We start from the raw sequence: 26,400 nt of genomic DNA on the forward strand, positions 1-26,400 counted from the left end.
AACTACAGGATTAATATTTATTTTCTAGGCTTACAGTAACTGTTTCGATTGAAAATACATCATAGCCGTACATAGAAACTCAGTGTGAAAAGCTGTCGGATTGTACAATACTAATTATTATTCTAACATTTAATTAATAAATACCCTTGTACAAAAACAAGGGTTTAGACAAATTTAGTTGAAACTCAATAGTTGTTCCTCTACACGGAAATCTTTAGTAAAAGGCGAAAGATTTATGCGCGATGCAGAGAAACCAGAGTGATTAGAAACCTGTACCTATAGTATATACATAGCATCACCTATCGAAATAAATAGGTTTGAATTCATGTAGACCTACCGTACTAAATATTAACGAAATGTATAAATCTTGGTCCAGCTGCACTAGAAAGTTTACCACTATCGGTTGAAAACATTTTGACTAATAATTTATAAAAATAATAATGTTTATTAATTTTTCTAAACTTTTATTTTTTTAAACAAAATAGAAGACAAAAAAAGACATGCCATCAGTTGCATATTTCGAATAATTGTAACTTAAAGTTAACCAGTTGACTATGTAGCAAATGCCAAGATCAAGAAATCATTGAAAAAAATCATACCGTACATAGAAACTCAGTGTGAGAAGCTGTCGGATCGTACAATACTAATTGTTATTCTAACATTTAATTCATAAATACCCTTGTACAAAAACAAGGGTTGAGAAAAATTGAGTTGAAACTCAATAGTTGTTCCTCTACACGGAAATCTTTAGTAAAAGGCGAAAGATTTATGCGTGATGTAGAGAAACCAGAGTGATTAGAAACCTGTACCTATAGTATATACATAGCATCACCTATCGAAATAAATAGGTTTGAATTCATGTAGACCTACCGTACTAAATATTAACAAAATGCATAACTCTTGGTCCAGCTGCACTAGAAAGTTTACCACTATCGGTTTAAAACATTTTGACTAATAATTTATAAAAATAATAATGTTTATTAATTTTTCTAAACTTTTATTTTTTTAAACAAATAGAAGGCAAAAAAGGACATGCCACATTTGCATATTTCAAATAATTGTATTGTGAAGTTGATAATGGCCTTTCACTGTGTCACAAATGTCAAGATCAAGGGAATAAATGATAGAATATTTTGTGTTGAAATTAATTTTTGATTCAATGTATTTAAACTACAGGATTAATATTTATTTTCTAGGCTTACAGTAACTGGTATAATAAAATAAATTTTCGATTGAAAATACATCATAGCCGTACCTAGAAACTTAGTATGAGAAGCTGTCGGATCGTGCAATACTAATTATTATTTTAACATTTAATTAATAAATACCCTTGTACCAAAACAAGGGTTGAGAAAAATTGAGTTAAAACTCAATAGTTGTTCCTCTACACGGAAATCTTTAGTAAAAGGCGAAAGATTTATGCGTGATGCTGAGAAACCAGAGTGATTAGAAACCTGTACCTATAGTATATCCATAGCATCACCTATCGAAATAAATAGGTTTGAAATAATGTAGGCCTACCGTACTAAACATTAACGAAATGTATACATCTTGGTCCATCTGCACTAGAAAGTTTGACACTATCGGTTTAAAACATTTTGACTAATAATTTATTAAAATAATAATGTTTATTAATTTTTGTAAACTTTTATTTTTTTAAACAAAATAGAAGACAAAAAAGGACATGCCACATTTGCATATTTCAAATAATTGTATTGTGAAGTTGACAATGGCCTTTCACTGTGTCACAAATGCCAAGATCAGGAGAATAAATGATAGAATATTTTGTTGAAATTAATTCTTAATTCAATCTATTTAAACTACAGGATTAATATTTATTTTCTAGGCATACAGTAACTGGTATAATAAAATAAAGTTTCGATTGAAAATAGATCATAGCCGTACCTAGAAACTTAGTCTGAGAAGCTGTCGGATCGTACAATACTAATTATTATTCTAACATTTAATTCATAAATACCCTTGTACCAAAACAAGGGTTGAGAAAAATTGAAATGAAACTCAATAGTTGTTCCTCTACACGGAAATCTTTAGTAAAAGGCGAAAGATTTATGCGTGATGCAGAGAAACCAGAGTGATTAGAAACCTGTACCTATAGTATAAACATAGCATCACCTATCGAAATAAATAGGTTTCAAATAATGTAGGTCTACCGTACTAAACATTAACGAAATGTATACATCTTGGTCCATCTGCACTAGAAAGTTTTAAACTATCGGTTTAAAGCATTTTGCCTAATAATTTATAAAAATAATAATGTTTATTAATTTTTCCAAACTTTTAAAACAAATAAAAGGCAAAAAAAAGACACGCCATCATTTGCATATTTCAAATAATTGTAACTTAAAGTTGACAATGGCCTTTCACTATGTAGCAAATGCCAATATCAAGGAAATAAATGATAGAATATTTTGTTGACACTAATGTTTAATTCAATGTATTTAAACTGCAGAATTAATATTTATTTGTTAGGAATAGAGTAAGTGGTATAATAAAATAAAATTTCGATTGAAAATACATCATAGCCGTACATAGAAACTCAGTCTGAGAAGCTTCCGGATCGTAATATACTAATTATTACTCTAACATTGAATTCATAAATACCCTTGTACCAAAACAAGGGTTGTGAAAAATTGAGTTGAAACTCAATAGTTGTTCCTCTACACGGAAATCTTTAGTAAAAGGCGAAAGATTTATGCGTGATGCAGAGAAACCAGAGTGATTAGAAATCTGTACCTATAGTATATCCATTGCATCACCTATCGAAATTAATAGGTTTTAATTCATGTAGACCTACCGTACTAAATATTAACGAAATACATAACTCTTGGTCCAGCTGCACTAGAAAGTTTACCACTACCGGTTTAAAACATTTTGACTAATAATTTATAAAAATAATAATGTTTATTAATTTTTCTAAACTTTTATTTTTTTAAACAAACAGAAGACAAAAAAAGGATATGCCACATTTGCATATTTCAAATAATTGTATCGTGAAGTTGACAATGGCCTTTCACTGTGTCACAAATGCCAAGATCAAGGGAATAAATTATAGAATATTTTGTTGAAATTAATGTTTAATTCAATGTATTTAAACTACAGGATTAATATTTATTTTCTAGGCATACTTTAACTGGTATAATAAAATAAAGTTTCGATTGAAAATACACCATAGCCGTACATAGAAACTCAGTCTGAGAAGCTGTCGGATCGTACAATACTAATTATTATTCTAACATTTAATTCATAAGTACCCTTGTACCAAAACAAAGGTTGAGAACAATTGAGTTGAAACTCAATAGTTGTTCCTCTACATGGAAATCTTTAGTAAAAGGCGAAAGATTTATGCGTGATGCTGAGAAACCAGAGTGATTAGAAACCTGTACCTATAGTATATCCATAGCATCACCTATCGAAATAAATAGCTTTGAAATCATGTAGACCTAACGAAATGCATAAATCTTGGTCCAGCTGCTCTAGAAAGTTTAACACTATCGGTTTAAAGCATTTTGAATAATAATTTATAAAATAATAATGTATATTAATTTTTCCAAACTTTAAAAACAAATAAAAGACAATAATAAACATTTATTCATTCGCATATTTCAAATACTGTAATTGTGTTTTAAAGTTGACTAATGGCCTTTCAATGTGTAGCAAGTGCCACGTAAAAGGAATGAATGGTGGAAATTTGAATTGAATGTATTTTAAAACTTTTAATATTTAATTCGTTGGGCCTACTGGTTTTATAATATAAGGTTTCCATTAAAAATACATCATCGCCGTACAATATAATATGTCCCATAGAAACTCAATCTGAGAAGCTGTACAATAATAATTTTTATTATAACATTGAATTCATAGTACTCTTGTATCAAAACAATTGTAATTGTTATTTTTTTTATATTTCTCTTGGATGCACCTTCCATTTGGTCGAGTGCCACTGTTGTAAAAGTGTAATCTCTAAATAAATTATTATTATTATTATTATTAAGGGATTAAAAAATCGAGTTGACACTCAATTAGTAGGGGAACCAGAAAGGGTTTACCTGCACCCTCAAACTATAATAACCTAGTTTTTTGTTGTTGGCTGAAAAAAAATTAGATGCCGGGGCCAAAATGTCAATATGGTAAAAGTCATAACTGTGAGTAACTTGGTAACTACTGGGTGAATTGGAAAAATGTTGGTTAAAAACTACTTAGTCATATTTCTATTCACATCTAATCGACAATTTTTGCCAAAAATGGACGGAAGCCCATTTTCTTACCACTGGTGAAGAAATTGGCCAATCTTAGCAACAATTGATTAGAAAGTGGTTATTTTGGTCTGAAATTACTCACAAAGTATATGCTTATATTTGCCCTAATGTAAAAAAAATCAAAGAAGTGTCAATAAACACGTAATTTTGACCTTTGGTATACCGCCAGAACAAACATTTTTGGCTTGGAGCAAATTTTTCATATCTCAGAAGTTGTTGGTGTCAAAATACTAAGCAGATCCATATTCCTATACACTCTAATGGAGAACGTTTGCCAAAAGTTACCATGAAACTCTATTTTTGACCATTGGTCCAGAAAATGGCCATATCAAATTCTCAGCAACCATTAATCAGAAAGTTTTAAGTTTAGTCTTAAATTTCTAGCAATCAAATACAAACATTTTGAAATTTTTTCTATAGCTGCGAGAACAATTGTTTGTGTGAAGGACATTTACATTCTCAATAACTTGTCGTGATTAATATCAATTTACACTTGTAATCCATGTTGAACGCACAAATGTAAAAACGCCCCCAAATGTGAAAACAACCACAAATGTGACAAACGCACCACCCACAAATGTGAAAACGCCCACAAATGTGAAAACGATCATCGCCCACAATTGTGCTAACGCCCGCAAATGTAAAAAAAAAGACACTATCGTTCACAAATGTAAAAAAAAAGAAGAAATTTTCACCCACAAATGTAAAAAAAAAAACAAATTAATGTATATAAATAGGCCTATATTAACATTAACTCGTAAAATACTAAGCTTAAGTATCACAATCGCTTTGGTCTAGCATTAAATTTGATATAAATTGGTATTTTTTTCACATTTGTGGGCGCTATTTTCACGTTTACGAGTGATGTGTTTTCACATTTGTGGTTGTTTTCACATTTGTGGATGATGCGTTTTCATATTTGTGGTTGTTTCCCATTTGTGGGCGTTTTCTTGTGGTATCAACACATTTACCACAGGCAACGTGTTTCAATTTATCATGTGGTACCTGAAAAGTCTCCACTTTTTCATAACTTGTTATATTTCGACTTTAATTTAAAGTAATAAACGTATTAATTCCTATTAATTTGAGACCAAAACTATCACTGTGACCTGGTTGCTAAATATTCGTATGGCCATTTTCTTGATCAGTGGTCCAATATAGAGTCCTTTGTCAATATCAATCAATACGAGTGTATTTTGATATTACGCACAACAATATTCGCTAGTTATTCAAAAAATAGAGTGTGAGCTCCTCCTCCAGGAAGTGTAGACGATAGTTTATTCAATTAAATACCACACTAATTGGTATAATTAATACATTATTTAGTTTAGTACATTTATTTTAGTGTTTTAGTCTTTTGAGACTAACTTCTGCGACACATTGGGCCATTTTGGCCCAAGAAAGAAGATGTTTTAGACGGCTTGCAACATGGGCAGAAGTATCCCAGGGTTCTAACGGGAGTTAGGTTATTCCTCCTGAGCTTACTCAACAACTTGGCTATCTGGGTTTCACTCGATTTAAAAAAAAAGGTTTTATCATCAGTTCTTCGGATTTAATTTTATATACTATTTCCCACAATATACTTTGATGCTTTATGACTATATTTAATTTGATCTTTATTTGCAGTATAATTTTTATTTTTCAAACTACTGACCGCTTCACAGGCGCGGTTCGAAAATGAACAAAATCTAAAATGGCTATCGCCACCAACGGCCAACTTAGTTGAAACCAGGAAGTTGCAAGTTAAACCCGTGAACACACCGTGAACCCGGAAATTACTTCTACGGCACGGTGGAAAATCTACCGATTAAATTAGGACTTTTGTTTCAAAACCCTTTATAATATATAAATATTGAACAATTATCGTAATAGTGAGAACTGATGTTATCAAATCTACGTTTCGTGTTACATCTGAGATAGTTGATGTATGTATCCAAGGCGAAGATTTGTTTTTCCATTGTGCTCATATAGATAGGCCTAAATGTGCTCCACGCAAAAACGTTTGTGCAGGCTATAGGTTAAATGTCAAAATAGGTGTTTTTTAACATTCTGTGTATTTCTATAGTTTTGAGCAAATATAAATATATACTTTGCGAGTAATTTGAGACTAAATTTATAACTTTCTGACTAGTAGTTGATGAGATATTGATATGGCAATTTTAATTAATTTGAGACCAAAATTATCACTTTCTGATCAGTGGTTGCTCAGATATTCATAATGATTAATTTCTTGACCAGTGGTGAGAAAAGAGGTTTCCGTCCACTTGTAGTAGAAAACGCCAGCTAATGTCGAAACAACCGTTAATCTAGAACAATCCACCGCTAAAATAGTAAAACCTCCGGCTAATGTAGAAACACCAACAGCTTATGTAGTAAATAAAAATCAACACCAGCTTATGTAGTAACGAAAATTACCTCCCAGCTTATATAGTTACTATTGCTAGCTTATGTAGAAAATGTTTATATTGAATATATCCTCTACATTAGTGGTGGATTGTTCTGCATTAACGGTTGTTTCGACATTAGCTGGGGTTTTCTACATTAGCGGTTGTAACAAGTCCATTTGAACTACAGAACTAAAAATGTGTGTTTGAAATTAATGGACTAATTTCAGTCCACTGAATAAAATAGTGGTTTAATCCACTGTACTTGACTATATAAAATTGATAAACATGTTGATAAACTTTACCGTCCATCCTCCTCCATCAGTGTTCATATTACAGTACAGATGTAATGAATGTTTACCAATTTTGGCATTTTTAGAAGTTTCGAAAATGTCCTAGACATCTTTTATCTATGATTCTATTACAAAAGACTATAGTAAGAAATGATATGTAGAAAAAATAATCACAAACTATTAGTAATATTTCGATAAAGATATAACGTGACATCGACTGGATGTCTTTTTCTGAATATAAAGTTGCTCTCTTTCATTCATTGTTATTACTAGATGGTACGCTCGCTTCGCTCGCGTACCATCTAGGTCGTGCCCACAGATGGTTCTCGACTAGCAAAATGGATTCGTCTTTTAAAGTTGCAAGTGGAAAAATATGGAATGACTTGCCAGCAGATATAAAACATTCACCCACGATTATGTCCTTTAAAGCTAGATACAGATCTCATTCTTATCATAACATTCACCTTCCTGTTATTTTTTTTTTATTGACTTTTTATAAACTGTTTTTGTATTGTATTTAAAGTTGTTTCCGTTTTTGTCGACAGGACCACAATGCAAAACAGGTATATTCAACTTGATTGTGTATAATCCTGTATAAATATGTTGTTAAATAAATAAAAATAAATAAGTTTACAGAAACGAATAGACACAGTGATTTATGTACTCAACTAAAATTAGAACCCTGGTAATTACTTCCGAAAGTAATGAGGTGATGTTGTGAAAGTGTGATTTTAGGCATAGAATATGATGATTGATGAAATGATGCCACGCACATCATTTCATCATTTCCAAAAGTACGAGGCACGTGGTTTTTAGCAACGCACAGACTTCTTTCTGATATTTCGGAGCATATGCTGTGATTACCAATCGTCTGGACTCGATCGTCCGACAATCAACATATTCTAGGCCTAAAATCACACTTTAGCAAATATGCTTAGCCCTAACCTAGAGGCCTATGTAGAAAATATTTTAATCAATATTTTATAATTATGGCTGTATTCATACAATATTCCTTTAGTAGTACGAACGATGTCCACGTAAAAGACCTAGTCTACATCATCAATTTCGTTGATTTCCTCTGCATCGCATTTTTGAATTTTTTTGGTTGATTCAAAACGATGCCTCGCACTTTGTTATAACCCATCATCAACCCTACTGCAAAGCATATAATTCTTAATACATAATATTTACCACCGGCAAATATATAATATTCGTTCGTAGTTTCTATTTTTAATAAAATATGGTTTTAAAAAAGCGCACGCATCATATTAATTGTAAGAATAATAACGGCTTTTTAAAAATCAATTGGATTTGCTAGTAAAAAAAAATCAAAGTTTAATATCTATCAATCAATACGCGCATTGTTATCAATTACTTGTTCGGTTTACTGTGTTATGATTAGATAGCGTACAATATCTAATAATAACAGAAATCACACTATCTACTATGTCCATGGAGTATAAATCAATACAGCAAGGATGTTTTCCCAAACTTTAAAAAGAAGGATGTTGTGCTGATTTTATTGTATTTATCAAACGTGCTCTTTGAAAGTGTATAAATAAATCAGTTGCAATTTATTACGGAAAGTATGAACCCACTTTCTAAAGCATTGAGAAAAAAGGGTTACGCGCGATTTTACTGAAAAGTCCTTAATACGAATACGAATAAAACTCTAAATACGTCCTATAAAAACATACGTCCTTACGTAAATGTATACATACGCTCTTGAAATTGACATGGCTCTCGAATACATGAACTTTGGCGTTAATAACTGGAAACTGTAAAAATGAACACAGAGCGAATGAATAACGTCAAACGCGATTTAATTTGTAGCCAAATATAATTGCCATCAGAAATTTAAAAGGAAAAATAAACTTTAGACTTGAATTGTCTGTATTGCATGGTATCGGCCTGCCACATTCTTGTCTCATTATTTTATGATGGAGTCGTATCTTCATATTTATAAAATTCGTAGCAAACATGGATTGTTTTCTTACAACAACGTCTTGCAATTAAGGAATATTAGTCAGTTTCTTCTGATTTCTATTTAGCAAATTCCGATTTAACTCGAAAAGTATAGATCGCATAGGCCTAGGCCTCCTAATAAAATATTAGAGTAAAGGTTTAAGAAATATTTAAATTCTAGTTATAAAACACGTTTTTATTATTCACATTCCTTTAAATGAAATTAGATAATTATTTTGTCTCGATTAGACACTAAAAGTAAAGTATTGTTCCATGTACCAAGGTAGAATTTTTGGTTCTAACGTTTTTTCAGGAAACCTACTGTACGGTTTATAAAAACAAACACATCAGAGCCAAACTTATGTGGAGTTTAATAAGCTCAAAATAGAATTCAATATTGCACAATATTAAGCTATATAAAATAAGCATAACATAATATGTATTCATTATATAATTGAAAAAATTAAAAATTGAAAATACCAACACGAAAATTGACTAATATATATACAGACATATAAAATGTGCAAAGTCAAAATAGAAATATTTATAAAATTCAATATAGCTCACGATATTGTGATTTAATGAAATAAAAGAAAATTGCAATATTAAGAAATCAACAAGTTTATTTCGATATTAGATTTAGGCCTAGATATTTAATACTTTTATTGATTTCATGGTAACTATAATAGATTGGAACCTCTCTATATTTTCATTGATAATAAAAGGTCATAACAAAACAGTAACATTGTTATAGCTTATAATTTTAATAGACTAATTGAAAAAAAAAAACAAGGTAGGACATTACAGTGTGTTTCAATATACTATCGATTGTAAATCAAACGATTTTATTTTCTTGTCCTTAAGATTATAGAGACTTAACATTTTTTTTCATTCTTCATGTTTTATGTTTAAAACATGTGATAAGCCTATCACATCTCCAATACAATCACTGTATATGTTATGCGCCTACTTTTAATGGTTTTCAGATAGACCAATTGCTGCAATTCTGAGTGCTACATGATTCCTTCAAAAAGACAAGAATGAACTTACTGCCTTGCATTGCCGAGGTTTTAAGCAATAACCTTGATCATTTTGATTACTGGCTAATGCCTAATAAAGACATCGGTGAAAGAAACATTCGATTAAAATACAAGTTTCCATGCAGAGGTCGTAGGGCCGGGGCATATGACAGAACATGGACATTGTCATATTTACAAACTACAGAAAAATATCTTTGGAGACTCTTTAGACTTGCTAAATGAGAAAGGGAAATCCCCCTTTTTAATCGGTGAGGAGCAAAGATCTTATATAAGATCTTTGGTGAGGAGCTCTGCGCGTGTGTATTTAATAATAATAATAATAATATTTATTTGGAACAACACTTTTTGAACAGTGGCACACATGCGTAGATGGTGCGTCCATACCAATTACAAAATTTAATTCAAAAACAATGGAAAATAAAAACTGAAACTAAAATAAAACATATTTGAGATAATGACATAAAATTTGACTCGACGCTAATTCCAAAACTTATTTTCAAACTAAAACTACACTAATACAACTACTAATTTTGCAACATCAATGGAAAAGAAAACACTTTTTTAAAATAAAACAGTTCAAAGTTGTAATACAATTGCATTTCTTAGTTTCCAAGCACGGCTTGTGTACATTTTACAATAACTGTCAAACACAGCATAAATATCGTGAGAATTATTGTTATGAAATAACGTGCTTCCTAGGACATATTGAACATTAATAGATAGGTCACAAAAAATAAAATTAACCTAAGTATCTACAAAAGTATTCATTGCAATAAGATTACGTTAAAGTGTTTGCAATTCTTCAATTCTAATACAATGTAACTTAATACTACAAATAAACAGGAAATTTTTAACATCTTCTTCACCTGACCCACAAACCTTACACTTATCATTTAGATTATCAATGTTCCACTCATTTGTAATTTTTCCAAGTGGTAAAGTGTTTGAACGAAGTTTAAATTTATTTAATTGTTGTGATATAGGCCTAGCCTAACAGAACAGACTAACTAACTAGCGGAGTATGATTAACATCCTTAATAACTCATATTAATTCATAATGTATATGAATATACATGAGGAAATATAACTTAGCATTATGAACTACGGTATAACACGGTATTACGATTTATTGTATAGGCCTAACTGCAGTTTTTTGGTGGTTGACGTCGATCCTTACAATACGCTAAACAAATAAAGACGTGTTCAACTTCAGAGTGTTGCATAAACTGTATTAATTAAATTTTATTTTGTATTAATTAAAACAAAATTAATTAAAAAGAAGCAGAGTCAGGTGTGAAATATGTTATAATGGAATATTATATGGAAAATTATTATGTAGAAAATTATATATTAAGATGATATTATAATGAAGAAGAAAAATATTGCATGGGCTGTCAGTATTAACACATTTTTGTTGATAACCATTTTTTGTTTGTTTTTGGCATATTTAAAGTCTGATTTTATTCATCTTAATTTGTTTGTGTTTTTGTGAGTCAAAACATCTTTAAACATGATATGAGTACTAGTCACGCTTCATTTTCATTTCGGCCCAACTCAGGGCCAGAGGATTTCTAGTGTCAGTGAAACATTCAAATGAGTTTCCATACTCTCCATTTAAATGACATGAGAAACAACTTCGATACCACCAGGCGCCTTTAAATTTCTTGGCACATTCGTCGTCATCCCTGTCATCATTATCTCTGTCACGTGTCGAAAAACATTGCCCTGGACCATTCTCCAATACATCAACTAAAAAATAATAGTAAATAAATAAATCTGAATATAGTTATAATGAAATAAATATTACATACTTTCCTAAATTTGGTTAGAAACAAAGTAACGTGTTTTCTTATACAGTATATAAAATAAATGTTTTGAGTTGATGGTGAAAATATTTCACGAATTGAAATATTCTTTCCATTCAATATACTTAATATATAAACAAGAAATATTTCTTACAAAAAACGCCGCCCGACATTTTAAAATTAATCATTGTTCTTTTGATTAATTTATGATTAATTATTAAAAAGATGTCCTTTAATCGCAAAGATACATACAAATCACAGATAGTTCTTTAATTATGAATCACATGCCCATTTTTTCACTAGTTAATTGTATACACAGCATTTGAAAGAAGACATGTGTACCTTTCCAACAATGTGTTATTTGCCAACAAATATTAATCTACTAATTAAAAAATGGCATTTAAAATGGTCAATGTTGAACTTTAATGTGCTGTAGCCTGTATGTGTGTGACCTCAACTTGAACTGTTGTAGGCATGCAACTGAATACCCTCTAGAGACAACGTGTGTGGTACAAGTGCTTACATTATATAGACCCATGCTTACATTATATTTTAGATTTAACGCCTAAGACGCATGACCCCTCCAATTATGGACCAGGCCATTCCTCATTCAATCGGTGTACACACACTGTACAGCCTAAATGGACGCCGGGGATGTCCATGACTGACGGCTGCGGTTGGCTGCCAAAGTCAGCCGTAGACATCAGGAGCGAGAACTCTGAAATCCGACGGTGGTCCAAATTGGAGGAGTACACTGCATCATGGAGTTATTTTGCTTGATCTCACTTTGTATTTTTTCTTTTTCTGTCTCAAAATGTCTTTTTTTGTAATTGTAATGCGTCCGTCTATGTTTCATGTTTTATCCTTGGTGACTACAAAGACAAGCCACTTTGGCTTCTGTGTGTCTTGACCATAAACTATGTAAACTGTCTGTTGATGTTGAATAAATGTTGTTATTACTTACTTAAAAGAAGTGAAAATTCTTCCACAATCTGTTTATTCGCGTAAACCAATCAAAGGGCAAGAATCCAAAATCGTTCAACCGTGAACCCTCCTAGACTCTCTTTTCTCGGACGTTTTTTGGGTCCAGCAGCTGGGACCTATAAATTATAGTCGAGTTTGCAAATTCGCAAAACTGTCGGCCTTAGATACTAAAACTACCGCTATGAAACAACTTATTAATGAATATGTCCTCATGGGACATAGCTGACTAGAGCAGCGGCGCGAAAACATTAATTATTTTATTACTCTTGTGTATTAGTTCAAAAGCATGGGCCTAGTATAGTCTAAAACTGTATTTGTGTAGAAGGCTAGGCCACTGTCCTATGTCTTCCTTCTTGGAGAAAACAGGGACTTTTAGATTTTCACGTCCGCTATGTCGACCTCTACCCTATTACGTCATTTTTATGCGCTTGTGGTAGGCGCCTGATACGTTGATTGAGCGCTTGTTCAGTGGCATTTTTACGTTCTCTCTCCGTGTGTACCAGTGGACGTATGACGTCATAACACTGCAAAAGTTTACCAAAAATCATGGCCGAGAATCTCGCGATGATTTTCTGAGAATGTAGTAAAGTGAATTTCAGTCAAAATATATTTGCAAACTGTGAATTATTGATTTTTATTGGTTATTTTAAATAAAACATTTAATAATACAGGTTGTGGCCTGGGTCTTATCACTAGGACGCCAGCCTTCGTTCAGAAAATTAAGGATCTCGGATAGTTTCTCGTGTACTTTCAACGGCCCAGCGCGGTGGAATAGCACCACAGTGAGCGCTATTATAGAGATTACAAGGTCAGAACCGAAGGTCAATACGTCATACGTTCACTACTGATACGTCAATGTATGTCCACTTAATCTAAAAGTTCTTATATCCCGAATAAGTCCCGAATGATGTATAGACTGATACGACTATATTATTTTTCTGAACAAAAACACCAACTTGCATTTTTTTAAACCAAAAGCTGAACGTGAACCATTATTATAAATATCACTTTCCGCTAAAGGTAGATTTAGTTATGATTACCTAATTTTATTGAAGGAAGAAATAAATGTTTAGTTGAATTGAATTGAAAAAATTCAAACGGCACGTGATGCAAGATGTATAGGCATAATATAATGATATATTCTAATTTTGACTTGTAATCAATATAATGAAAATAATCCTATACTGTCAGCAAGATTATTCAATACATTATAGATTACATTAAAATGCAGCACGGGTATAAACCTAACGTCCAGCCACTTTCATGTGATGAAACAAATAAAAAGAGATAGAAAAAACGGAACTAAGTTATACACACTATTAGGCCCACATCATCTCACGCGCAAACTATTGGAAAATCGCCATACAGAGCCAAAACTTTAAAAATTGCTATTTTCTTAAGTACATAACAACACAGCAATAATAATAACATATTTTTTCTCATATTCCAGTCTACTTAACTTTTATTGAAAGTTAGTTAATAGTGAAGGCTTAATTAATAATAACAATCTGCATTTACCAGTGTTGCTATTTCTTAGATTTCCAAGTTCCAAAGTGTAGTCGTCACTTTCATTCCTGATTCTGAAGGTTTCGTATACTGTATAGTATGCTTCACCAGAAACCGTTTTCATATCCATTCGAAGGTTGTACTTTCCAGATGACGTCATCTCATGTATATTGTCATTCCCCAACCAGAACCCACCATGACAAATATTTCCAAAACCATGTTTATACTCCTCCCAATACCGATAAAAATCTATTGAATTATCTTCACGTCGTTGGAAAACCTAAAATATACAATAGCTCTTGTATCTCTGTTTGGACCACAGCACAATTGAAAGAGGTTACACTCGGTATCAATTGCGGATCGTGTTACTAGCAACTATTAATAATTAGATTCTCAAAAAATTTCATCTGGTTTCAAATGGATATTAAATAAATCAATGTTAACTTTTTGGTTAAACCAGTTGACAAGTACTTACTTGCTACGTTTCAGCTACTTTCAGTAGCCCTGAAAGAAACTAAGATCCTGGAACAAGTCCAAAGAAAATTAAACACCAATTTGAAAACGGAGGACATCGTGGAGCTGTTAAGCCTAGTTCTTAACACAACATATTTCACATTCAATGGTGATATTTACAGACAAAAAGAGGGAATGGCAATGGGCAGTCCTGTCAGCCCCATAATGACAAATATATTCATGGAAGACTTGGAACAACGTGCCACAGAAACAGCACCATCACATATCAAACCGATTTTCTGGCGCAGATATGTAGACGATGTCCTGGCAATTGTACCAATTGGATTGAAGAAGAACTCCTTCAACATCTAAACACCATTGACCAGACAGGCCAAATAAAATTCACTATGGAGAACATGAAAAACAACACCATCCCTTTTCTCGATACTCTAATCACTATTCAAGACAATGGTAACGTAAAAACATCAGTGTACAGAAAATCGACACACACAGACCAATACCTACACTTTCAATCAAATCATCCACTCGAACACAAACTCAGCGTAGTCAACACCCTAGTGGACAGATGTGAATCCATCGTATCAACAGAAGAAGGACAAAAACAAGAAATGAGCCACATAAAAGCAGCTTTATCAACATGCGGATATCCAGACTGGAGTTTTAAAAGAGTTAAAGACAAAAGGGAACATAGAAAAGCAAAGAAAGACAAAGAAATAACAACAGATAAAGAAAAATCCAGAGTCAACATTGGTTTACCGTATGTCGAAGGGATGACTCAAAGGCTAAGAAGAACATTGAAACAGCACAATATAAATACATATATCACTCCCAAAAACAAATTAAGAGAAAGTCTCGTTCATCCTAAAGACAAGATTGACAAAGATCAACAGTGTGGTATAGTCTACCAAGTAGGTTGCCACAACTGCAAGAAGGTATACATAGGGGAAACAGGCAGAGCATTAAAAACCAGAATAATAGAACACAAAACAGACGTGGAAAAAAATACGGTAGGAACAAGAACCAGGAGCGCTCGCCATTCACAATCTAAAATTCTACACAAATCAGCTATCACAGATCACGCCACCATAGAAAATCACATACTGGATTTTGAAAATACAAAAATATTAGACAAAGAACAACACTACTTATCAAGAAAAATAAAAGAAGCCATTTGGATAAGAAAAACGAATATGAACATCAACAGAGACTAAGGAGGACATGAACTGAGCCACATCTACGATGACTTAATAAAAAGGGACACCCGAGCATCCAAAGGGGGACACCAGCAGAAAGCTGAACATCAGACGGGAGATGGCGCAATTCACCGAACTATGACGAATGAAAGAACATCATGTCAACGTCATTTGCGTGATCAAGGCTACTGAAAGTAGCTGAAACGTAGCAAGTAAGTACTTGTCAACTGGTTTAACCAAAAAGTTAACATTGATTTATTTAATATTAATAATTATGTAAATAATACAAATTGTAACTTTGTTTTGTAAATAATGTTTGTCCCAACTCTGACGAAGCCCATTTGAACTACAAAACTAATATACCTGTAAATATTGCATTTCTAGGTTTGAAATTATTGGACGAATTGAATGAATAAAATAATGGTTAAATCCAATTGACTATATACAATTGATAAACATGTTGAATAACTTTACCGTCCATCCTCCTCCATCAGTGTCCATATCACAGTATACAAGCAATCCGTTTCTACCACTTTTGGCAATTGGGTATAATCCACTTTTTCTTGACGTTTTCAAAATATCCTGGCAATCTTTCACCTAAATTTAATAAAAAATACGGCAATACAAGCCTGTTGATAAGACACGTAAATTAACTCTTAATCGTATGCCTACGACAATAAACATTTTTTATTATTGTTTTTATTTTGATTTAAAAATTTGTTTCAAAATGGAAAAATATGTATTTAATTATTGCTCCATGGCTTAAATCCACAATACACAATTTGTTGACAATGTCAATATCTGAAATAGTAATTATGTGGGAGAATTTTCCTACAACCCCCACTACTTTTGTGCAAACCGAGGTGCACATGAGTTCCCGTCATGACTATGTTAAATTGAAGTTTTTTTCTTTTAATGATATATTCAAATCAAAGTGTACAAAAAACATTGACTTAAGGAGTGATAGGGACGACCGAACTAACTACGTCATATACGAATTATCAAAGCTTCTTTATTAACTACTCCCTTGGAGAAAATACGTACATTTGTTCGAAGTGAGTATACACCCTTATCTCCAGTGTTTCCGAATCTCAAACTGCCAGATAATTCACATGATTTTGATGTGACGTCATAGCGAAATGATTGACAGTCAGGAGTAAGACTCAGACACAACAGAGAACATCGAGTTGCACTTCTTGTTCTAGTAGAAAACACCAAGTCAGTTCCTTCTGATTTCAGCAGATCATAATGTTTCTCGAAAATTGTAGATCGAATACAGGATTTACCTATTTTAAATAATAGTTAACGTGAAAGGAATACCCACACGAGCGAAATAATAACAAAGAGATAAACACTATTTTATTATTGAATTATACTGCTACTGCTCATTTGTTATAAAAAAAATGTATACCGTTCACAAGGCTTTACATATCAAATTTAATATCAAAACTAGAACGACACTCCGAATGTGCTTACCTCCGCCTACTGTAAAATTCTCCTACATAAGAATTCATGAGAAAAAAATATATTATATATTTTTTTATTATTGATTTGTCTGAATGCTGTGTGTGATAATTTAACTTCAACCATGTGTATGCGAATTTGGTGTAATGGTTATGTAACCAGCCTTTCAATTAACAATAGCTTCAGTCGACTAACAATAGAACAGCATCGCGAAAAACGCACGGATGAATTTGAAAAGAAATAGGTTTTTTAAACTATTCGCATCAAAAACCTTGTTACTTTAAGACTGCTCACCGGCTTGTGAAAATTCTGTCCTATCTTTTTAATACTAGCAGGTCTAAAAATAATTCTAAAAAGTGGTCCAGAATTGGGACCGTGGTCCGGATTTTAACCAAAATTGTCGTCCTTGCAGCAGGCGACATGTATTGGAGTCATTCTAATGAAAATTGTGAGCGCTAGAGTGATGACAAACAAACAATCAAACAAACAAACTAGCCTTCGCGCATAGCGTGATATTTGGCCAAAAATCAAAATTGGCCTCCTAAAGACACTTGACCATGACCGAATTTAACCCGATCAAAGTTCTAAAAAGGCCATAAACCCCCCTTGTTACCAAAACGGATAATAAAAATTAATCTGATTTCGTTTCGTTTCCCAAGGTGAGACTCGATCTCGGTAACTTGAATCTGTTGACACCAGCACAGAGCACCGTATTGTATCGTAGTAATTTGGAGTCATTCGAATCAAAATTGTGAGCGCTAGGGTGATGACAAACAAACACAAACCGAACAATAGAACAGCAACGCGAAAAACAAACGGGAGAATTTGAAAAGAAATAGGTTTATAAACTACTTGCATCAAAAAAATTATACAATAAATCTAATTATGTTTTAAAATTACAAATCACAAATTATAACTCTTGCCTCTTGTACAAAAATGAAGTTTTTTTGACAACTAGTTCTCGAGAAAATGCAATTTTAGTTTATTTGTTACTTTAAGACTGCTCGCCGGCTTTTAAAAATTCTGTCCTATCTTTTAACACTAGCAGGTCTGAAAATAATTCTAAAAAGTGGTCCAAAATTGGGACCATGGTCCAGATTTTTACAAAAACAGCAGTGTCGTCCTTGCACCAAGCGACATGTATGGTAGTAATTTTGAGTCATTCGAATTGTGAGCGCTAGAGTGATGACAAACACCAAACACCAATTTTTAATTTGGCCAGGTAATGAAAGCACTCAGAAATTTAGTGAAGTAATAATAAGTAATAATAATTTATTAGGAAATGACACCTTTGCATCGGTGGCACACACAGAAGTGGTGCATCCAATTTAACATAATACATCAAAACAATACATTATATGACGGATACAGGTTCTTAAACTATTTGCAAAAATATAAAAGAAAAATCATTATCAACATGGTAATACAGGTACTGTTTTAAATTGTCCTACAGTATCATAGGTTTGAGTTGATAATTTAAAAGGTATATAAATATAAACATAAAATATAGAAGAGTTTACATTACAAACCATTGTGTTTCAACATCAGGTACTGAAGACCTATAGTTGTTATCACAGGTGTATAATATTTACAAATCATATATAAAAGCAACAATACAAAAGAAAAACAATCTATATATTGGGAGATTTAAGTTCTGACCGTTTCTCCCATGCAGCTCTTGTGTATTGTTTACAAAACAAATCAAAAAAGGTCTCAGATTCTTTACAAATCGCGATAGAATCTCCACCTAAAATATACTGTAATTTATCATCAGCACTTGCTGTTGTGTAACGATTCCATGTGTCATAATCATTACAGAGCACAAGATTACTTTTCAGAATGGATAATTCTTTCATTCTAATATTATCAAATGCTTTACAGTTTAATAAAAAATGTTTAATGTCTTCAATTTCACCATTCCCACATAAAGTACAAAGACCGGACACATCATTGGACCATTTATAAGTTTTACAATCTAAAGGTAGAGCGTTAGATCTTAATTTAAATTTCAGACTTGTCCCATAAAAATGTGTTTTATCAAGTAAATATTTTTCTAAATTAGAAAATGTCTCGACATTGCTGACTGAGAAAGGAACAAGAGTTAAACTATCATTATCAAAAACATTGTTGTAAAAGCCTATATCTGTACATTTTTCAAATATGTCAACACAACTACTAAGAAATTTATATTTTAATCGATCAAAGTCACATTTCAATTGTAGCATAGAATTAAGTACAATATTAGGCCACCTGTGGTCATCCATAGTTATAAAACGATTAAATAATTTAACTCTGGACAGTTTGTGTAACTTGGATAATGGAACCCACCCAAGGTCACCATAAAGTGCCTCTTTTGAAGTAATTGGCAAAATATATCCTCTGACTCGGAGCATGTTGAATGATACATTTTTTTTGCTTTAGGTATTAGCTTTATATGGTTCAAATCCTGCTTGGGTTTATAATTTGTTTAAATAATTTTAACATTAAATCAAAATATGTTTTGAAAATAACAAACAAACTCCGTCATTGCAACAATGACCTTTCTAAAATCAAGATTGACCAGGATTCGAAGAGTTTCTTGAAGCTGTGCCTATTTTCCGCGTCCCTGCCTTAACCTTGGAGTAAGCTTAACCGTTTGACCAGTCGACTAATTTTTTGATCCATATCAAAGAATATTTCCATGTTAAAAGAAGACAGAATGCGTGCTATTTAAAATATCGTACGGAAGATAAGCTTTTTTGACATGACCAATATATCAATTTTCCTGAAAATCAATAGGCATGTTCTGTAAGTATATACCTATGTACATAATGAAATAAGCAAGGACACACGCTAAAAAACTAATTATCAACTAACAATAGATTAACTTGAATAATAACAATAGAACAGCAACGCGAAAAACAAACGGGTGAATTTGAAAAGAAATAGGTTTTATAAAACTGCTCTTAAACATCTTAAAGCATTTCAAATGAATCTCAAACTGGCGGTAATTACAATACTGTCGTGTTTTTATCTTGTGCACGCTGCTCCTGCCAAACATAAGATCGAGCAACATTTTTCCAACACTAGGCTAGGTTATATGTCTTACTAATTACTATTCCAAAGCTGCTATAGGTAATAGATGTATGGGATTCGGCCCAGGTGTGACGGGACGATTTGGCCCATTGTAAGGTATATTTGACTAAGAGATTCTTATAATTATATTAGCTCCCGATAGGGTATTATGACATAAAATATTGTGAAATACATTATGCTTTTTTAAGAAATTGTAATTGTTCGTTGTATGGAATTTTGTCAAGGGGTGTATGCCTACAAGAAGGTACAAACAAAGAGGATGGAGTTGAAATCATATTTACTTCTTTCTAATTAGGCCTACATCACCGGAAAAACATACATTGCTATTCCTCTTAAAAACAAAAAACCACCAAACATTTTTACTACCAAAAATCAAGACATTATTATTACATTGTTCAACTGAACAACAGAAGACTGCAAGAATATTAAACCTGATTCAATTAAGTCACTGTTCTCCAGTCGGAAATGATATTAACATACTTTGGAAGCTTTTACAAAACATAATAATTTACCAGACGACTATGAAATTCAGTATGACTGTCCTACTGTATACCAATCATGAGGACGGAAAATAACTGACATAACAATATTAATTAATAACATAAGATATATATATATAAATCATAAGATATATATAAAAATGTAATATATTTATGATATTCTGGTTATTTCAAACATTCATTTTACTGTGTGATCACTAATATGTCACTGGAATGTGAACGGTTTACAGAATAAAAAATATGATATTGTATGTCTAGTAGAAACATGGACGGGACCTGTAGAAAATTGTTATATAGAAGGATACGACTGTATTAGTAAATTGCCCATAAGACATAAAGCAGGGGGTAGAAAGAGTGGCGGTATTATTATTTATTATAAAACAAATTTAGACGTTAAAGAACTTCCCAGTAGGCCTACTTCAAATTATATATGTTGGTTATCTATCAAGCATAATTCTTAGCAGTGGTATATAGACCACCAGTTAATGCAACACATGCTATAAATAATCAAGATTTTTTTGGAACTATTTCTAATGACCTAACAAATCACAAAAAAAAGTTTGGAAATAATATATATGTATGGGAGATTTTAATGGAAGAACAGGTACAATGAATCATTTTATTACAGAAGATGAATGTCCACCCAATTGGCATAATGAAATATATATAAAGAAGATAATGAAATGGATAGTAATATAGGTGTTAGAAGTAATAAAGATCAAATAGTCAATGAATATGGAATTAATTTATTAAATCATTGTAAAGAAACAGGGATGAGAATAGTAAATGGTAGGATAAATAGAGAATTTAGCTTTACTTTTTTAGAAAATTTTGCAAAAGTGTTGCTGACTACATTATTACTTTTCCAGTTAATTTTGATAAAATAATAAGGCCAAAAGTGGATATTAGGATAGAATCCGACCATATGCCTTTACATTTTGAAATTTTATTACAGACTAAACAAAACAAAAAAGAAATTACGAACGATTTAAAAAAAGAAATCTGGAAAACACATGAAACATTTCAATGGTCCGAAAAAAAGGTGAATAAAGCCAAGGACAAATGGAATGATGAACAAATTTTCAAATTTCTTGATGATATTAATGAAAATATTGAAAAAAAGATATTGATGAAGCCCTAATTAACCTTTATAGAACTTTAGAATATGTTTACATAAATACAAAAAAATAAACACAACTACAAAAAAAATGCAAAAAAATTATTATTTGTAGCATTCTTAATAAATATATAAAATACAAAACTAACACCATATTAAATGAATATCTGTTAAAGAAAAAGTATTATAAAAAATTAATAAAATTAAAGAAAAATAAATATAAAAATTCATCACAAAAAAAATGAATCAGGTTAATAAAGGAACATAACAGTACAAAATTTGGGAAACCCTAAAAACCAAACGACAACAAAACGTGACAAACATTACACTTAAAAAATGGCATGATTACTTCAAAACAATGTTCCAAAATCAAACAAATAATATACAAGAAATCAATATAGAATACGATAACGATAACAATTGCGAACAGAACGATTGTTACAATGAAGAAATCAGCCGGGAAGAGGTAATTTATGCAATTAAAGCACAGAAAAGGGTAAAGCTCCAGGTATTGATGGATTCCCAATCGAATTTTTTACTTGTATGCCAAATGCTGCTATTAGCGCAATTACGAAAATTCGTAATAGTATTTTTACCTCTGGAAATTTTCCCCAACAATGGGCAACAAGCTTTATTATTCCTATATTTAACAAGGCCAGGTGTTTTTATACATTCTAAGCAATAGATTAAGCAAATGGACAGAAGAAAATAAATATTACATCAAGAACAGGGAGGGTTTAGAAAAGGTTGTCGTACTATTGATAAAATATTTATTTTAGAGACAATTGTTAACAAATATCTCTCAAAAAAACGAGGAACTGTGTACATGGCGTTTATAGATTTAAAACGCACTTTCGATTCTATTAGACACGATTTCCTTATAAGTAAACTAAGAAAATCTGGTATAAATGGTAAAATAATCAAAGTTATAAAAACAATGTATAGTAAACTAAAATCCGTTATTGGGTAAGACTAGTAAATATGAACGAGGACAAATATGCGAAGAAATGTTGTAAATCTCAACTTCATAAAGCGCAAAATAATAGTAATTGTTGGGTAAGCGATGTAAAACATATGTTATGCTCTATTGGTTATGGAAACATATTATGGTTTTCACAAAATAATGTCCTTCATAAATTTTTTTATAATTAATAAAATAAAAGAAAGGCTAACCGATATGGAACGCCAATCCTTTCATGAAAGCATAAATATTTCTTCAAAATTAAGATATTATAAAATGTTCAAAAACAATTTCGGAGTAGATGGATAGTTACTACAGACCCTTGAAACTAGATATAAGCGATCTTTAAGTCATCTAAGACTGGGCACACTTCAACTAGAGGTAGAAAAGGGAAGATGGAAAAGAATAGAGCCCAGCAATAGGCTATGTAAAATATGTAATATAAATGAAGTTGAAGATGAATATCGTTTTGTTACGGTTTGCTCTCGTTACAAGGGAATCAGAAAAAAATGTATACCTTCTTTATTTTTTGAAAATCCAAATACTTTTAAATTCTGCCGTTTAATGTCATCACAGGATACAATAATTATTGATAATCTATCTAAATATCATGCTTATAAGTTAAGATATATGTTTTGCTTAGAGAACGAAATTAATTACACAATTCATTTATCTTGTGACCATAAATTGCTTTATTTTTCAATGTAATTATTATTTTGTTAATAACTAGGGACCAGAGCCTAAAGTAAATAAAGTCAGGCGATAAGCCTGAATGAATGAATATTATTTGCGATTCCTCTGCAAATTTCTGTTAACAATTGCTTGCATTCTTACCTGATGTGGTTGAAATGATACAGGGCAGTATAAAGATACCGATGATAATGATCAGATTGAATCCGTAAAACATGTCGAAATGTTGTCCTCCTGATCTGATTATTACTGCTAACACATAGTTAATAATGTTACTGTAATGCAAAATGGCTTCAAATTGGTAAAGATGTAATTTATTCAGAGTTCTTATAACATCAACATGAATATTATCATCATGACTTTAAGAATGGTTTACTGCAGCAACACAAACCAATGATTTTGATGAGAACAGTTTGCAAATTTATTTTACTGACGCACATTTCGGCACGCACGCGTAATAAATATTTATTAAGTAGTGCTATCATTATCATCTTGTACAATACATCACGCTGTGTTATTATTTTCCTGTTTTTATAATTAATTTATTCTTGCAGTTTTAATTAAATTGCAATATAACAAGAACTAATAAAACAGTGCAGAATAGACACATTTTTATATGAAAATACAATAGTTAAATTGTTATTGTTGTTTTCACGTAGGACTCTAAGATAAATTAATCATGAGGTGCAGCACAAAAAGTGTGGAAAATAAATTAATACATTTTACATCAATTTACAATAAAACAAATTCATATCACGCAGGCTGTAAATAATAAATAGAATATTCTTTCATCCGGACGGAATGGTTTTCTAGCAAGTAGATTAATTAATTTCAATAACCAATTCTATCTATAATTTGTCATTGTAGCAATAACCTATTGGTAAATACATAGCTTATTGAATAAAACACATTTCTGCTTTCAGTTCATTGCATTTTTAGTCACATGATAAATTGGGTTATGAAGCGCTTATTACTGTCATGGTAAGGAAGAATAATGTTTCTAGTCTGTTCACGCTTCGTGTTGATGTGTGACGATCACAGATTGTTTTGTCTAGATTATTCAGTATAACACTGATTTTATCCTGTATGTGTTATTATATTGTGGAATTAAATTTAAAACACTGTAATGAGTTACCACACCTTCCATTTAAGTGACAATGAAAATAATCTCCAATCGCCTTCATAATATTCAGAACATTTTAATTACCTCACCTCACCTTATTTCCAAGTTCCAAAGTGTAGTCTTCACTTTCATTCCTGATTCTGAGGGATTCGTATACTGTATAGTATGCTTCACCCGAAACCGTTTTCATATCAATTCGAAGGTTGTACTTTCCAGATGACGTCATCTCATGTATATTGTCATTCCCCAACCAGAACCCACCACAAACATTTCCAAAACCATGTTTATACTCCTCTCTATACCGATAAACACTCTTTTGACAATCTGTTTGAAATAAATTTTAAGAAAACCTAAAACATACATTAGCTCTTCTTTTATATCTGTTTAAAGAATATGTACCACAACACAATTAAAAGAGGTTACACTTGGTATCAATGCGGATCGTGTTGTCAGACGAAGCCCATTTGAACTACAGAACAAAAATGTGTGTTTTACTATACTGTATACAATTGATAAAAATGTTGATAAACTTTACCGTCCATCCTCCTCCATCAGTAGTAAGAAAAGATATATAGAAAATAATCACAAACTATTAGTATCATTATTGGTACAATAATATATTGACTGATGTCTTTTGCTGAATATAAAGTTGCTCCCTATAATTCATTGTTATTATACCACCAGACAATACGTACTGTCGTAATATACACGTCCGATTACTGCCTTTTTTTCTAGTTTCTACACTATTAGATAATTGATGATCACATGATTGTGATGTGACGTCATATCGAAATGATTGACAGTCAGGAGTAAGATACAAACAGGGAACATCGAGTTGCACTTTTTTTCTGGCTGTTTACTTTATCGTTTTGATTTAGCTTTTTGCCTTTTTTCGTATCTCCGTTGAGATCCAGCCACTGATACCCACAACATTGTCATTTTGTCAGTATGTTGCCTTTGGAGTTAATCCTTTTACTAACAGTAAACAATGGGTCTGTAACGATATCTCCACCCGAATTGATCATCATCAATTTGGTGGAATTAAGGGATCCTCAACAACTCATTGTCTGGTTGAGATGTTGTCTCTCTTTATAAAGGCTCTGACAAACCTAACACAGTCGGTACGTTAGTTGCGACTGACTTCACCAAGGCTTTCGATTCCGTCAATCATACGCTTGCAATCCAAAAGCTGTTTGATCTTGGTGTTCGGAATGAAATTGCCCTGGGTAGTTGACTTTCTTACCAACAGACGCCAATGAGTTCGTTACCATTCCGAACTCTCTGGTTGGGTAACGCTCTCTTGTGGCGTCCCTCAGGGCACTAAGTGTGGACCAATTATTTTTAACGTTATTATTAACGATGCTGCCGTAAACGCCCAATCATCTAAATTTAAGTATGTTGACGATATTAGCCTCGTTGAGGTCCGTCGTGATAGTGATCCCACTTTTGTTGATTCTGACGTTTGTGATCTAGATAACTGGGCTAGTCACAACTTTCTCAAACTCAATCCATCAAAATGTAAAGCCTTGCAAGTTTGTTTTAAAAAAGA

At 31.9% G+C, this 26,400-nt stretch overlaps 1 protein-coding gene and 6 non-coding genes across 7 annotated transcripts; all 7 read right to left on the minus strand.

Annotated features, from left to right (window-relative positions):
- Positions 1-142: 142 nt before the first annotated feature.
- Positions 143-262, minus strand: LOC144836507 (U5 spliceosomal RNA). Its single transcript, XR_013611335.1, has one exon. It is a non-coding gene; the product is annotated as a U5 spliceosomal RNA (small nuclear RNA).
- Positions 263-676: 414 nt separating this feature from the next.
- Positions 677-795, minus strand: LOC144836426 (U5 spliceosomal RNA). Its single transcript, XR_013611257.1, has one exon. It is a non-coding gene; the product is annotated as a U5 spliceosomal RNA (small nuclear RNA).
- A 531-nt stretch (positions 796-1,326) lies between these two features.
- Positions 1,327-1,446, minus strand: LOC144836499 (U5 spliceosomal RNA). The gene has a single exon (XR_013611327.1). It is a non-coding gene; the product is annotated as a U5 spliceosomal RNA (small nuclear RNA).
- A 530-nt stretch (positions 1,447-1,976) lies between these two features.
- LOC144836481 (U5 spliceosomal RNA) lies at positions 1,977-2,096 on the minus strand. Its single transcript, XR_013611311.1, has one exon. It is a non-coding gene; the product is annotated as a U5 spliceosomal RNA (small nuclear RNA).
- A 524-nt stretch (positions 2,097-2,620) lies between these two features.
- On the minus strand, positions 2,621-2,740 carry LOC144836482 (U5 spliceosomal RNA). The gene has a single exon (XR_013611312.1). It is a non-coding gene; the product is annotated as a U5 spliceosomal RNA (small nuclear RNA).
- Positions 2,741-3,270: 530 nt separating this feature from the next.
- Positions 3,271-3,390, minus strand: LOC144836524 (U5 spliceosomal RNA). The gene has a single exon (XR_013611351.1). It is a non-coding gene; the product is annotated as a U5 spliceosomal RNA (small nuclear RNA).
- Positions 3,391-11,481: 8,091 nt separating this feature from the next.
- LOC144835458 (ficolin-2-like) lies at positions 11,482-26,122 on the minus strand. Its single transcript, XM_078690542.1, has 6 exons — positions 26,095-26,122; positions 24,946-25,175; positions 16,966-17,175; positions 16,396-16,518; positions 14,267-14,534; positions 11,482-11,708 (listed from the first exon to the last, which is right to left on the minus strand). The coding sequence occupies exons 1-6, from the start codon at positions 26,120-26,122 to the stop codon at positions 11,482-11,484; spliced, it is 1,086 nt and encodes a 361-aa protein (XP_078546668.1).
- Between the last annotated feature and the right edge of the window lie 278 nt (positions 26,123-26,400).

Source organism: Antedon bifida, chromosome 2, assembly GCF_963402885.1.
Source record: "Antedon bifida chromosome 2, ecAntBifi1.1, whole genome shotgun sequence".
Taxonomy (NCBI): Eukaryota; Metazoa; Echinodermata; class Crinoidea; order Comatulida; family Antedonidae; genus Antedon; species Antedon bifida.